Below are 16,095 nucleotides of genomic sequence, written 5' to 3' on the forward strand. Positions count from 1 at the left end.
TATAGGAAATAATCTGTCCCCTCAGATAGGCCTTCAATGTGTCCCAAAAAATGAAGCTGTCAGGAGCAGAGGGTTTGTTTGTCAAAGTAAAAATATTGACCTGCTCTTTGATGAATGCACAAAATTCAGGTTGCTTTAGGAGTGTAGCATTTAGTCTCCATCTATATGCTCCATTTACCTTGGTAGGAATGGAGATTGATAATACCAGAGGAGAATGGTCACTAAGCAATCTGGGGAGATACTCGACATCTAACACCCTATGAAACAGTTGTGTCGAAAGTAAAAAGTTATCTATGCGTGTGTGTGTCTTGTGTGGGTGTGAATAAAAAGAGTAGTTCCTATCCTGTGGGTGCAACTGTCTCCAGATGTCTAGTAAATTGAGATCTTTCATGAATGACATGGTGAGCTTGCCGGCTTTGGTAAGAAGTGAGGGTTTATCAGAAGACCTATCAAGAACTGTATCTAAGCAAATATTAAAATCTCCTCCAACCAGTAGCCATCCTGATGGTGCTTGAGCAACCTGAAGGAAGACATTCTGAATAAACATATGGTCATCGAAGTTAGGAGCATAAATATTCAATAGGGTCCAAGACTCTGAAAACATATGCCCCTACACCAAAACAAACCTGCCAGAGGGATCACAGATGAGGTTGTTGACGCAGAAGGGGATGTGTCTACTTATCAAAATTGCAGTTCCTCTTGCTTTGGAGTTAAAATAGGATGCAAAAACTTGTCCTACCCATTCCCTCTTCAATTTCTTGTGTTCACTGGCTGTAAGATGTGTTTCTTGTAAAAACACAATGTCAGCCTTTAATTTCTTAAGGTATGTATAGACTCTTTTCCTTTTAAATCGGGCTGTTAAGACCTTTTACGTTGAATGTGACATATTTTAGTGGATTAAGCATAGGTTGGGTTTCAAATATGTAACTGAATAGAAATCTATCATATGCAGATAATTAGGAAATGTTTCAACTTTGGTTTGAGCACAAAAGTGACCTGATGTATCTCTTTAGGAAGGAAACAATAAACATAGAAAAAAGGAAGGAGAAAAAAATAAAAATCCCACCCACCCGATTGTCAGACTAAAACAACAATCCCAACAATCAAACATGAATACACTTGTAGAGATACGTTGCTGCTCGCTTTCCATCTTGCTCTTACTAGCTAAACCTTGGCGTAAACTAAAACCTGCGAGCTCTCTAAATTGAAAACAAATGTTGTGAATAGATATTTATGGCTGAATATTTACTGCCCACGGTAAGGGATGCTTGAGTCTCTTTTCGGAAGATTAACATAAATGAGGGGGAAAGCAGTGGGCCTAAACCCACTTATTGCTTCGCCCAGTAGATATGGACTAATCCAAAATGTAATAGAACTCACCCCGGGAAGATACGGTTAGTTGAAAATGTACAAATCAATTATAGTGACCGGGAGATACCAGCAGTTCAATCCGGATAAGAGAAAACAAACAAACTGAATTTTATCCCCCAGAGAGACCGTCCTGGCTCAGACGTTGCTCAGTTCTTTGAGAAAAGTGTGCACTTCTCCCGGTGTGTTGAAGAGATGGCTTCGGCCTTTGTACTGAACTTTCATCCTCGCAGGGTGGATGAGGTAGCCGGTGATGTTCTTCTCCTTCAGTGCTTTGGCGGCAGGTCTGAACTGCTTGCGGCGTCTGGCGAGATCCGCGCTCATATCTGGGAAAAGGCTGACCCTCTTTCCATCGATGGTGATGTCCCCTTTGGCTCTTGCGAGTTGCAGTATCTTCTCTCTGTCTTGGAAACGGAGGAACCTGATCGGGACGGCTCGTGGGGGCTCATCTGGCCGGGGTTTCGGCACTGATGTTCTGTGGGCGCGTTCGATTTCCAGCGGCTTGGTGAAGTTGATTATGCCTAGGACCTCCGGGATCCATTGAGTGAAGAAACGGACCGGGTCACGGCCCTCGCTGTCCTCTTTCAATCCCACCACATGGATATTACTATGTCTAATCTGGTTCTCCATCTGATCTACCTTGTTTTTGAGGTAGGCATTGTCCTTTTGCAGTTGTATCAAGACCTGGTCATGTCTAGCGATGGTATCTTCAACTGTGCTAATGCGCAACTCTGCCTCAGTCGTTCTCAAAAGGAGATCATTCATGGAGGATTTCAGATCGTCAATGGAAGAATGGAGTTCAGCCGATTTCTTATCAATTTTCAGAGAAAGACCTCTGTTACCATCCTGAATTTCCCGGAGGAGAGTAGCCAGCATGTGGGCAGGCTCGCAAGAGGCTGCTGAGAGCAACAGTCTGGAACTGTCGTCTGAGTTATGAGGGCTAATGCTAATCTTGCTAGCTGTAGCGTTATCGTTATCTTGGGAATCAACAACGTTTTGTTGGCTCTTTGGGAAGGTAAGTACTTGACAATTTATCAGCCGATGTTAGAATATTGTTTCAACGTTGTTATTTAGGTAAAAATAGAATAACTTTGAAGAGCTCGGTTTGTCAACGTCTGCTCAGCTCCGCGGCATCACGTGCTCCCCTCTTGTGATCATTTTGACCCCACGGGGTGAGATTGTGTGGAGCCTCAGATCGAGGGAGATTATCAGTGGTCTTGTATGTCTTCCATTTCCTAATAATTGCTCCCACAGTTGATTTCTTCAAACCAAGCTGCTTACCTATTGCAGATTCAGTCTTCCTAGCCTGGTGCAGGGTTACAATTTTGTTTCTGGTGTCCTTTGACAGCTCTTTGGTCTTGGCCATAGTGGAGATTAATGATCCTTCCACAGGTTCACCTACGGAAACCTTGTTACGACTTTTACTTTCTGTTTTAAAACAGATAAAAATACAAACTTGGTAAAGTCGAGAATGTGTGACTGTTTGAGGTTGTGGACCGGTGTCTTTTATACTGATAACAAGTTCAAACAGGTGCCATTAATACAGGTAACGAGTGGAGGACAGAAGAGCCTCTTAAAGAAGAAGTTACAGGTCTGTGAGAGCCAGAAATCTTGCTTGTTTGTTGGTGACCAAATACTTATTTTCCACCATAATTTGCAAATAAATTCATTAAAAATCATACGATGTGATTTTCTGGATTTTTTTCTTCTCATTTTGTCTGTCATAGTTGAAGTGTACCTATGATGAAAATTACAAGCCTCTCTCATCTTTTTAAGTGGGAGAACTTGCACAATTGGTGGCTGACTAAATACTTTTTTGCCCCACTGTATCCATGGAATGTGACTTGTAGTATGACATGTTGAAGAGAAGTATGCATCTCATTTATCTTCCCTAAGGTTTCCCCCCTCAGGGGAGAGACTTCCTGTTGGAGAGGAGACACAGCAGTTGAATTTGTCACGTATTACTGTCAGTGTCAGAGAGGTTTAGGTTCGATTTCAGTTCATGTCACCACATTTTTACAACGTTGATTTCAGTAAGTGGCGCGTTAAGCAGAGAGACAGCATCAGATAAAAATACTGACTTGACTCAGCTTTCCCTTCGGATATATGCTTTGGTCAGTTTAGTGTGACATAGATAATAAACCAATATGAGAAGTGTAACGTTATGTATTTTTTTATTTTCGTGGAGGTGACCCACATCTCCAAACAGGGTATTTGAATTAAAATGGGGTGTTCTCAACAATTTGGGTCTGCTTTAATGTCCATGTTTGCCTTGTTTTGATTTAACCTTCCAAGGACAGAACAGCAGTGGGAAAGGGCATTTCCCTATTGATTTTGTTCACTGTTGTTTGAGTGACAAACCATGACTTATGTTCCTTAATAAACTATCCTGATGAGCAGAGGTGGCTGCTCTGCAACCAAGAAAACAACCAGTCACATAACAAACATAAACAGTGGTATACATATTGTGCCCGATAGGACATTGTTTTCTAACTGACTTTTAATCAGCCTACTTACTATTGAATTGAATTGTTTTATCCATTAGAAAACACTCTGGATACTTCTCATAATAATATTATTTACCCTCCATGGCATGTCTGAAGTAGAGAGCAACATGGAGCATCAATTAAAATATTAATTGGATTTTATCTAGGATAAAGGATTACGCTGTAATGTCTCTGATAGTAATGCAATTAACAGAGGATTTAACTCTTTACTTCACCCAAGGACACTTGTGACTTATGACAGTCACACGGGTTTGGAAACCACACACAGACTAGAGAATGTGTTCGATCAGTCAGGGATTATGAACAACACCAATCTCACTGAGTGACTTTAAGTATTTCAGATCCCTGGGACCTAAATTCACTTAGCTTTGATGTGGTAAAGACAACAAGCCAACCGTTACTGTATTATTGAGTCAATGTTGCTCTAAAGTGCACAAATAACATACCTCTCTAACAGAAAAAAAGACGTGGTTGAGTTCTGAATCTGTAGTAGAAACAGACCAGCTCTGCTCTGGCTATTACTAAATGATCTCTTAAGACCATTCCAAATGACTGAAAGGGCTCTCTAAGTTAGGAATGTGAAAGGTTGTAGCTCAGTGTATAAATGACATGGTGTTGAAATACTGAGGCCCTCCCATTCATGTTTATTCTTCCTGTGGCATAGTCATGGTTGACATACCTCCCATACCTGTTGGCACCAGGACTGGGTGTACGGTAGTAGATTTATCTCATAGCTTGGGGCCACCTTGCCCATCGTGGAGTGGTCTTTTCTCTGGGAAAACATTAGTTATTGCATGCCTGGTGTCAGATAAAAGATAGATGGGTATTAGTGAGCCCACTACATCAATAAACTGTGTGTGTGTGTGTCTCGCTCAATCTCTCAGAGGGAGATATGTGTTCCCCCTATGATATATGCTGCTTTGTGGATCAGTGTGGGAGTTGACATTTATGGCCCTGGCTCAGACCCTTCTTGCTGTGGCCTGGGGGGCCATTCTCAGGGCAGAACAAAGCCTTTGGGGCCTGCAGGATCTGCAAAACGGCTGTAAAAAAAATCAGGTGACCACAAACAGCTCAAGAATTTCCCCTCAAATACAAACTGGCATCATAATTTATGGGGAGAGCAAAGCCTTGCAAGATTAACCCAACAGGCTTGACAGGAAAATGAACCAGCTTCACTTTGGTGTATCTTTAAGCAATGGCAGGGTTAGGCAGATTGTGTATTATTCTGAGGAAATTAGTTATGAACTTTTCTCAAGCAAAGTGAGTAAGGCACAACAAGTTTGAGTGGTTTGTTTTTGTGATATCTAAGAAGAAACATTTGGCCTTGAATCTACACACAGGGGGATTATTGCCCATTATTATGTGGCAACTGAAGCATATCTTATCTTTGTGAGGGATTTGGTGTTGTTGAATGAGCCAGGGCTAACACACATTTCCTTTTGACCAGGGTTGGCGGTTAGTGCAAGCATGGTTGACTCCATACAGAGGGGGAGGTTTGTGTGGACACCTCTTCAACCATGGAGATCCCTGATAACATTACCCAAACCATGTGTATTACTCACAGATTTTAAAATTAACACCTCAATACATTTCCTTTTGGAAGTTCAATCACATTTGCAAGTTCTGAATTTATTCTAGGTCAGAAAACAAAGTATAACCTTAGGTCACTCCTCGGTTTACAAAGAGCAGTTAAGCTGAACAATTGAGCTCGCCATATCTAATCATGCTTTCATTATATCGGCTATGAAATTGCCCATTGAAGAGTTCTGCTCTCTCGCTTCACCATGAATTCCTATTGGCACTATTTATCATCACCTATTAAGTGACTTATTATTTTTGTCTCTTATTATTTTTGTTTTTTCCCCCTTTTCTACTCAGTTCCCCTGCTTCTCCACCCCCCACCCCTTAAGAGCAGTGTCCATAACCCCTCCTTTGGCAGGATTTAGCTTGCCCAGATTCCATGTCAAAGGTCATGGCCCAGATGTCAAAGCCTGCCCCCTCTCGCAGCCCCTCTCCTGCGTAATTACTACAGGCCCATTGTGCTGTGTGGCTGGGCAGGGGTGGGACTGTGAGACCCTGACTGCTCCTCTTCATAGATGGACACTGGGGCTGAACAAAAGCCTCTGGGACTGTCCAAAGCTGGTCAGCCTGACTGTGGACATGGGACAGGAGGGAGCTATGGTAGTGTACACTAATTCATTGTCTTTTACTAGAGAAAGTAAAGATATAGGAACCTCACAAATATGTGCAGCTATTTTCATATTGTTGTTTTCAACAAACAAGAACTCATTAGCATAACTAAATGTTTTCTGTAACAAATTACTACAGTAGCCTAGTCATTGACCCATCTATAATGTAGAAAAATAAAGAGAGAATCTTCGTATTTTTATGCAATCATATTATCAGTAATATTTCCTTTGATGCAATTCTAAACTGTTGTATCTAATCTTTAGAGGATACCACATCGTTTTTAAGACACTTTTAAGTAGTTTTTCTCCCCTCCTGCAAGTCCCTTCTTTATCTTTCCCCATTAAGGTTTAGGGCACAGAGAAAGGACACTGATTCTGAGAGAGAAAAAAAGAGGCTCAACTCGTATTCCACACCCATGACCTCAGATTCCTTCTGAGTTTTATCTAGGCCTGACCTGCTGGCTCCATTGAAACTCCTCGGGCTAGGGGTCTTAGTGGCTCAAACCACACCCCTCGGACAATCCTCCTGCCCATCCCCCTGCCTCCCACAGCGGTGACTCCACCCTCTGGACCCTCCCATAGCCTCAAGGCTCTCAGACCGATCCTAGAAAAAACAGTTGTTTTAACTCTGGAGCATATTAAACATGATGAGATGGTTGTTCAACAAAGTGGTTGGATTTTTCACAATGACTGTAATTGCTTTTTGAACTCTTCAACTCTTTTGAAGATATAAAGCCTGCTCACCATTACAACATATATTTTCACACACATGCAGTGAATATGATCCTCTAGCAGTTTGTCAGATGAACAACATGGGTTACCCTTGGGTTTAGATCGTCTAATTTAAGGTTTCCTAAACTCGGTCCTGGGGCCCCTCTTGGGTGCATGTTTAGTTTTTTTGCTCTAGTATTACACAGCTGATTCCAATTTATCATCAAGCTTTGGTTATTTGAATCAGCTGTGTAGTGGTAGGGCAAAAAACAAGACATTTTTTAACTGACTACCTTTTATTTGTCTCTGAGACATGATCCCAGAAACTGTAAGTAACGTAGAACTCATAAATGACTGCTTCGGTGACTGGAACTGAGGATAGGCATGACTTCAGTTTGTATCCACACTCCTGTGCTCCTCTCAACATATGTGTCCTGGAGCACAACCTAGTGGTCATGTTCTTCACTGCATTACTGTTCCATGGCGAAAGGGAAGGGGGATACCTAGTCAGTTGTAAAACTGAATGCATTCAACTGAAATATGTGTTCTGCATTTAACCTAACCTCTCAGAATCAGAGAGGTGCGGAGGGCTGCCTTAATCGACATCCACGTCTTCGGAGCCCGGGAACAGTGGGTAAACTGCCTTGCTCAGGGACAGAACAACAGATTTTTACCTTGTCGGCTCGGTGATTCGAGCCAGCAACCTTTCGGTTACTGGTGCTCACTATTCCACTGATACTAGTTATGTTATTAGTACCTGTACATCTTCTCATGAAGTACTGCAATCTAGCTGTATAATTCTGTAAAGTATAGGTGACGTTCTATACAGCCTACTACACTTACCCCCCTCTTCAGTTGGATAATGATGTGTCATCCCACAGCCTCTTACGTAGGCCTATGATGTGCTGTAAGATCTCATGTACGGCCGTGCAGTAGTTAATTTCCCTCTAGACTAGACTGTATTTCAGTGCTGTTTCGACAACTGATGACTGAAATGCAAATCAATATGTCCCAGTGTTTTCAAAATAAACATATTGAATAAGCACTCACAGATTGAAGATAATTTGCTCAGATTCCTCTGCCTACTGTGTGTGTAATGATGGGTGACATATTGAAGAGCCTTGGAATTCATAAGAGGCTGTAAGCCATTAGTTTGATAGATCCTCAGCTATTTCAGCAAGGTCCTCTAGGTTGGAGCAGGAGCTTCCTGTAATTGCCTGTGTAATGATATTTTAATTCACTGCAGCTGGTTCACCCAATACAGCTATACTATTGTTACGCACAAAACAGGTTAATAACACAATAATATGATGAAGTATTACCTTTCCAACCCTATCCTCCTTATCTGAATATGTCATGCACAGTAACCTGGTTATTCCAGGATGACAAGAGATCGTAGTCTAGGAGACAAATTAACCAATCAATGCAGATATGAAGTGAAACATTTGGATAGTGTTTGGCCTGAACTTTTTATCAGTGGCCTGTTGGGTACAGAGAGAACATTTAACTTAGCAGCGTTTGTTCTACCTGGGGTCTGTAAGGCCACTGACTCTGGCCATGTGATTGACCGCTCTGTCTTTCCTAGGGGGGGCATTGTCTTGTGGTTTAACCCCCCTGTCCTGGAACTGAATAGGACTGACCACTGGCCAGCAGCCCTGGGTGGGGGAAGGGTTCCCCTATTCTCCCTGAAAAGGCAGAGTGATGGATAGAGGAGCTCCTCTATTGTGTGCCTCATTGCCCTGAGAAGGGCAGGAACTGGCCTAGGGACTGGGCTCCCAGCACTCAGCATCTGTCGCAGAGCTCCACAGCCAAACCTCAATGACCTCTCAGCCATTCTCTTTCTGATCCAGCACTCTCACAGCCTACTGGTTGGAGAAATCACACAGCCTCTGGTTCAGTGTAATGCCCCCCAGTGGACAGACACAGTCACTTCCACTGTAGGTCACATTGGTCAATTTTGAGGTGAATGTCTATGATATGATGTATACTATACCCATAGGTTTACAGTGAAAGATATGTAAATGTTGTTATTTTTAGACCCAAGGAAGAAGTACCATGTGAAGCTCCTGGCGTTCAGTTTCATAGGAGATGGCTACCAGGCAGACCAGACTATCAGCACCCCTGGATGTGTCTGTAAGTTCTTCACTTAATGCAAGCAACCATTGTCTATAATGATAGATGATAGTTATGATAAGTTATCAATCCTTCGATGCATGAGTACCTCTAGCATTCTTTTTTTTCTGTGTGTATCAGCGGTCCGTGATCGTATGGTGCCCCCTCCGCCACCCCCTCACCACGTGTATGCCAAGGCCAACAGCTCGTCTGCCGTGTTCCTCCACTGGGGGCGTCCAGCCTTCACCTCCAGCCAGATCGTCAACTACACCATCCGCTGTAACCCTGTGGGCCTTCAGAACGCCTCCCTGGTACTCTACCTGCAGACGTGAGTGTCCTATATAATACCTTCCTCTTCATACTCCATGCACATAGTCATTTAACTGGATAGAGGGTGCTTAGTATGGTCATAGAACTCAGGATGACACTTAGTACAGATTTAAGAATTTGCAGGTCAGTGGCCAAAGTATTGGATCTGATTAATAATCTCCATATACAGTATACAGTTGAAGTCGGAAGTTTACATACACTTAGGTTGGAGTCATTAAAACTTGCTTTTCAACCACTCCACAAATTTGTTGTTAACAAACTATAGTTTTGGCAAGTTGGTTAGGACATCTACTTTGTGCATGACACAAGTAATTTTTCCAACAATTGTTTGCAAACAGATTATTTCACTTAATCACAATTCCAGTGGGTCAGAAGTTTACATACACTAAGTTGACTGTGCCTTTAAACAGCTTGGAAAATTCCAGAAAATGATGTCATGGCTTTAGAAGCTTCTCATTTGAGTCAATTGGAGGTGTACCTGTGGTTGTATTTCAAGGCCTACCTTCAAACTCAGGGCCTCTTTGCTTGACATCATGGGAAAATCAAAAGAAATCAGCCAAGACCTCAGAAAAAATATTGTAGACCTCCACAAGTCTGGTTCATCCTTGGGAGAAATTTCCAAATGCCTGAAGGTACCACATTCATCTGTACAAACAATAGTATGCAAGTATAAACATCATGGGACCATGCAGCCTTCGTACCGCTCAGGAAGGAGACGCGTTCTGTCTCCTAGAGATGAATGTACTTTGGTGCGAAAAGTGCAAATCAATCCCAGAACAACAACAAAGGACCTTGTGAAGATGCTGGAGGAAACCGGTACAAAAGTATCTATATCCACAGTAAAACGAGTCCTATATCGACATAACCTGAAAGGCCGCTCAGCAAGGAAGAAGCCACGGCTCCAAAACCGCCATAAAGCCAGACTACGGTTTGCAACTGCACATCGGGACAAAGATCGTACTTTTTGGAGAAATGTCCTCTGGTCTGATGAAACAAAACAGCATCATGTTGTGGGGGGGCTTTGCTGCAGGAGGAACTGGTGCGCTTTACAAAATAGATGGCATCATGAGGTAGGAAAATTATGTGGATATATTGAAGCAACATCTCAAGACATCAGTCAGGAAGTTTAAAGCTTGGTCACAAATGGGTCTATTAAATGGACAATGACCCCAAGTATACTTCCAAAGTTGTGGCAAAATGGCTTAAGGACAAAGTCAAGGTATTGGAGTGGCCATCACAAAGCCCTGACCTCAATCATATAGAAAATTTGTGGGCAGAACCGCAAAAGCGTGTGCGAGCAAGGAGGCCTCAGTTACACCAACTCTGTCAGGAGGAATGGGACAAAATTCACCCAACTTATTGTGGAAGGCTACCTGAAACGTTTGACCCAGGTTAAACAATTTAAAGGCAATACTATCAAATACTAATTGAGTGTATGTAAACTTCTGACCCACTGGGAATGTGATGAAAGAAATAAAAGCTGAAATAAATCACTCTCCTATTATTCTGACATTTCACATTCTTAAAATAAATAGGATCACCAAAGACAGGAAATGTTTACTAGGATTAAATGTCAGGCATTGTAAAAAACTGAGTTTAAATGTATTTGGCTATGTAAACTTCCAACTTCAACTGTAAATTCATTTGTATCACTGTGGTTCTCCTCTACAGTGCTGAGAAGAACATTCTGGTCCCGGACTTAGAGCCCAACACCAGATATGAGTTTGCAGTCCGCCTGCACCTTGACCAACTGTCCAGCCCCTGGAGCCCTGTGGTCTACCAGAGCACTCTGCCTGAAGGTGAGCACCAACATGGCTTCATACCGCAGCACATGCTGTATAGATGAATAGAATATTCTCTCACCCTTTTTTGGGCTCCGATGGTATTTCCTAGCCTACTGAAATATAATACTTAGGCACAATAATTCCAGTGTCTTAAGACTGCTTATCTCACCAGGACTCTCGCAGTCACGTATCCATAAGGCTCTGCGTTCTGCAAACAAATCACAATGAGAGCGCAATCACTTGACAGATCCTTGCCAATGAGCTCTCATTTTCCCTCCAATTGTGTTTTGCTCATGAAAGGATGAGAAAGACACAGGAGAAAATTAATTGAACTGCTCAGTAGTCTATATGCTCACCCTCACTGCATTATTACACATCTCTAGGAAAAGGGATCATAAGCAAGGGCCATAGCTTGTGAGATATAGTTGTCCTTTTGAGTGACATCAAAGAACCTACTCTGATTGAAATGTCGCTATGGTGTAGGCCCTGGTTCAAACTTACATTTTCAGTATTCCTCAACTCATTACTAGTTACGAAGATCCATTTTTTAAATTTTATATATGACAGTTGTACATCTTCATCAGCGATTTAGCCTCAGGGGTAAAACTGGCATTTTTTCCTCCTCAGCACCTACTCTGCCACCGTCAGGTGTGAAAGTGACTCTGATCGAGGGCGACACAGCGCTGGTGTCATGGAAACTTCCAGATGAGCCCAACTTGGCGGTGACACGTTATACCATCCTCTACGCTTCCAGGAAGGCCTGGGTAGCTGGAGAGTGGAAGGTGCTGCAGAGAGAAGGTGAGCCAAAGAGGGAGAAAGAGAGAGAGAGTAGCTGCAGCCTAAACTGGGCTGCAGAGACAAAGAGCCCTGCCCCAGCTCCACACCATACAGGCCATTGGAAATCAACTCATTTCTTCCTCCCTTCCATTTCTGTATTTGTTACTAGTCCTTGAGATCTCTGGTTGTTCTTAGATAACCCACTCCAGTTGTCTTATCAAAGGATGGATTATATACTTAGTTGTTTTTTTAGCAATGGGTAGCATCTGTCTTTGTGGCTTTAGGTCCAATATTCTCATTCTCCTCAAGATTATAATCATTCAACCTGAAACACACTGGTCAAGAGTGCTGTAGTCACTATGGACTACTACCATATAGTTAATGTGGCCATAGCAACACACACATATGCTTTGTGTACCCAAAGGCCTGACATGTGGCAGTAAGTAATACTGGCCAGCTGAGAGTGTCCAGCTCCTGGGTAAAGAACACAGATTCTGGGTAGCATAGGCGTAATTGGGAGCAGATGACTCCAGGAAATGTGAGGCATCTGATCTTTCCTTCTAAGCCACAGGTGAGGGGGTCAAAAGTGAGGCTGTTCACAAAGCCATCCTGCCTTGCTCCAGCCCCCCACCACTGTAAATCAACCCTGTCACCACAACCGTTACTGCTGAGACCTCACCTCAGTGGGAGCTGGGTGGTGGGGGAGCTGGGTGGTGGGCGTGTTGAAACAATATTCACATGTCCATTTCCTTTTATTGCGGAGGCTCAAATGGGTTGACATAGGTCACTAATCACTTATTTCTTGTTGATAGGGAGCATCACCATGGCTCTACTGGAGAACCTACAGCCGGGGAACATCTACCTGGTCAAGGTGTCTGCGTCCAACGATATGGGAGACGGGCCGTTTTCACACACCGTGGAACTGGCCGTGCAGAGCGATGGCTCCACCTCTGGTCACAACCCCAGGCGCTCCCATGGCTCAGCTACAGGTTAGTGACTAATGTGGTGCATACTTGGTCTTTCTTTCATTGACTTTCATGACAGGATTCCTCTTGTTGTCGTCACTTGACCTACTAGATGTAATTCAAATTCAATAGCTTGGCCTGCAGCCTTCGTCTCCTGCTAAATTATTTACACTGTAATACATCTCTGTGAATGTCAGGGGAGGTGATTGCCAGCTGTATTGATTTTGATACACAGTGTGGAGATGTAGTACCCACACAAAGCCTAGATAAGAGTGTATGTCTCCAGTGGCTGTCTCATCACTTGTGACAACTGCCTTGCAGTGTTCTCTGGTGGCTTCTACCACCTGGACCAGAAGTCAATGACAGGGATCATTGTGGGGGTTTGCATTGCACTGATCTGCATCATCTGTGCCTTCATCCTTGTCTGCAGAGGAAAAAACAGGTAACCATTTTAACAGATTCAATGTGATTTTTGTTGTCATTTGATATGACATTACTTTTCTGACTGCCCCATTGATTTGGATAGAACCTCTGCTGTTATTTCTATATTAATATTGTAGGATTGTTTGACAGGAAATCGTCAGCTACTAAAGCCATCAGGCAGGAGGCTGGTCAGGTCCCCTCAGCTTCGGTCCACCTGGGCTCTGAGGGCCAGGCTGAGAATCCTGATGTCATGGTGCCAATGATGAGAGCAGACCACTTCATTGATGCCAAGGTAAGGGGATATGGCTCTATTACGCCCTTCCTTTCCTCTAACATTTCCTCTTGCATTATGTCTCCAAAGTACATGGAAAATAACCAATGTAGACAGATTCAGATATTTGCTAATTTTATTTCCAGGGTGGAACAAATTTGATCATCAATAGCCTTGGACCAGTTTATCCAATCACTGAGAAGAAAAATAAATGGTTTTCCTTCAGAAATCAGAAAAAAATGAATGCTAAGAAAAGCCAGGTAAGAATGATAAAACAAAAGTGTTCAAGTAAAATAACATTACTTAAATAGAACACAATAGGAGGTGACCAGCAGCTATTCCTCCTTTTATCAATATGAATTCCCTTTGTTCACCCTTTCTTACTTACTCAGATCCAGAGGAAAAGCCAAGGAATCTGCTCGTACCAGCCAGGAGCAACAGTGCTGTGCTACGAGGATGAGTCTCTGCCGTCACCCAACCAGCCCACCTCCCTGCAGGTCCTGTTTGGCCCACCTGGTGACACAGAGGGCTCCTCCAACAGCGACGGCAGCCACGAGACAGGCGACTCGGGCCGTTACTCTCACGATGACATAGAGATGACCAACCGCACTGCGTCTCTGAAAGAGGAGGAAAGTGGGGGGTCAGGCTGCAGTCCTGCCCAGGAGAGTGAGGGTGAGCTGGGGGAGCAGTCTCACCTCGACCTGGAGATTGGAGATTCCATGGAGAAACCGTGCAACCATCATCACGATCAGGCCCCAGACAATTCCCAGCCTGCACTTTCTCTCCAGCAGTCTGTGACCTCCCATCAATCTCTCAACCCTAAACTCACTCCACTGTTCTAAAAGACAATGAGCAGTTATCCAAAAATCCAGGTCTTTGGAAGAACTGGGCTCTGGATTGGGTTCTGGTGATTTTTATCAAAGAATCTTCTTCTAGTGAATGTGTACTCATTTTATTTTTATTCTAAATGTTTGTATGTATTTGAAAGAAATCTCACCCACCATGAATGTTTCAAGAGATTGTCAAAAATGTGAAATGTGACTGTTACATTTCTGACATTATTTAAGAGTTTATCACTGGAGCAAAGTGTAGAGTGAGCCCTTCTTTTGCTGATTATCTACCTCAGTTTACCTCTCGGTAAACTCCAACTATATATTTAATGACAATGACTTATACCTGCGTTATGGAAGGGGTCTCTTCCTTTATGGAACAACTAATGCGTCCTGATGGCAATTTGTTTTTACTAGGTCAGACTAGTCCCGTATTCATTTTCCTCCTTGTTTGTAATGAAGTACGGGATTGTAAGGGTACTGCAGATCTCACTTAAAGCTTTGTCGTTTTATATTTATCACAGGTTAATTGGGCTATTTCTCAGGTTACTTGGCTATGGTAGATTAAGGGCCAGTACAATTTACTACATAAATTGCTGAAATTCAGTAATAAGCCAGTATGACACTTTTCAGGTTATCCATAGTAATAATGGTTAAGATTTTTTGTTGTCAATGTGCAGTTTTCCTTGCAATTCCTGTTTTATACTACCTCTTTTTAAGCATTATTTTGTTGTTATTATTCTCCTGAACTCAGGGAACTAGGTTTAGTACATTTGAAAAGCCATGTGTAGTGTTCCATGGTTGACTGACAGGGTATCTTCTTAGTGCTGAGCTGTTCGTTGTAGAGGGTAGTTGCCATAGATCTGTTATGAATGTATCTCTAGAACATTGTCAGTTACGGTTCAGAGCCTTGTGATGCCCCACTCACAGGTGGAAAAACCTGTTTGAATTCAGTTGGAATTATGTGTCTGGGGTATGGCAGGCTATCTTTTTGGTTATTTTGGGAAAGAACATACCAAAAATGCTTGTGTCGACGCATTTCAATACAGCAGACCTTAAAAGCTTTATAAATGGCCTTAATGGGGAAAGAGACCCTCAGATGTCGGAGACAAACAGAAAGGCTCCTATACCAAAGTCCGATCCATCTGAGGTCCAACTCTTTGACACATGGGGATGGGAGAAGTGTGAAGAAGGATTGTTGAAAACCAAAAGCGTTAAATCAGTGCGATGGAAGTGAATGAACACCAAGAAAACATTTTATCTCTAAAGATATATTTTTGTCTACGTTTATGTACTACTGAGTACAGATTTGAGTTACTTTTTTGTTCTTTAAGTAGTTGATACTTTAACATAGAGTAGAAAAATAAGTTTAGCACTTGTCAGATTAGTTTGATTTGTTGATCACAGCCAATGTGCAGCGGTGACTGATGCTATCATACAAAGTAATTGTTTGCTCCCTCTGTTTGTTTTTGATCTCTCAGTGGGCCCCTGGGAAAATTACATACATTTTTTTCTCATGTATTAGACCAAAAATCGAACGCCTTGCACATGTGTGCCCCCGTTCTGTGACCAACTGAGTTGAGATGCGGGTTCTCTCAAAGTGCCCCCAGGATTTTGGGCCCTTGATAATGGTTAAAATGACAATAATCAATGTCATGCACACTAACCAAATCACCCTATTATTGGTTTTCTTTAGAGCTTTACTGTTGCAACTAGATGTGTACATTGTAGGGGGAAATTATATGCAGAGCTAAATACAGTATATTATATTGATTCTCATCCTACATTGCAACAGTATTTTCAATCAACGGATTTCTAACTAATAGGA

General features: G+C 42.6%; 1 protein-coding gene across 1 annotated transcript in view; it reads left to right on the forward strand.

The window, feature by feature from the left end:
- Positions 1-15,493, forward strand: part of LOC118362448 (protogenin A-like) — a 44,233-nt gene extending 28,740 nt beyond the window's left edge. The window contains exons 11-19 of the mRNA XM_052482014.1: positions 8,813-8,908; positions 9,029-9,215; positions 10,889-11,016; positions 11,629-11,799; positions 12,591-12,767; positions 13,065-13,185; positions 13,317-13,458; positions 13,584-13,697; positions 13,830-15,493. Coding sequence (XP_052337974.1) covers positions 8,813-8,908; positions 9,029-9,215; positions 10,889-11,016; positions 11,629-11,799; positions 12,591-12,767; positions 13,065-13,185; positions 13,317-13,458; positions 13,584-13,697; positions 13,830-14,279 — 1,586 coding nt within the window. The 3' untranslated portion in view covers positions 14,280-15,493. The remainder of the gene's footprint in view (positions 1-8,812; positions 8,909-9,028; positions 9,216-10,888; positions 11,017-11,628; positions 11,800-12,590; positions 12,768-13,064; positions 13,186-13,316; positions 13,459-13,583; positions 13,698-13,829) is intronic.
- The last annotated feature ends 602 nt before the right edge of the window (positions 15,494-16,095 follow it).

The sequence above is a fragment of the Oncorhynchus keta genome, chromosome 2 (genome assembly GCF_023373465.1).
Source record: "Oncorhynchus keta strain PuntledgeMale-10-30-2019 chromosome 2, Oket_V2, whole genome shotgun sequence".
Taxonomy (NCBI): domain Eukaryota; kingdom Metazoa; phylum Chordata; class Actinopteri; order Salmoniformes; family Salmonidae; genus Oncorhynchus; species Oncorhynchus keta.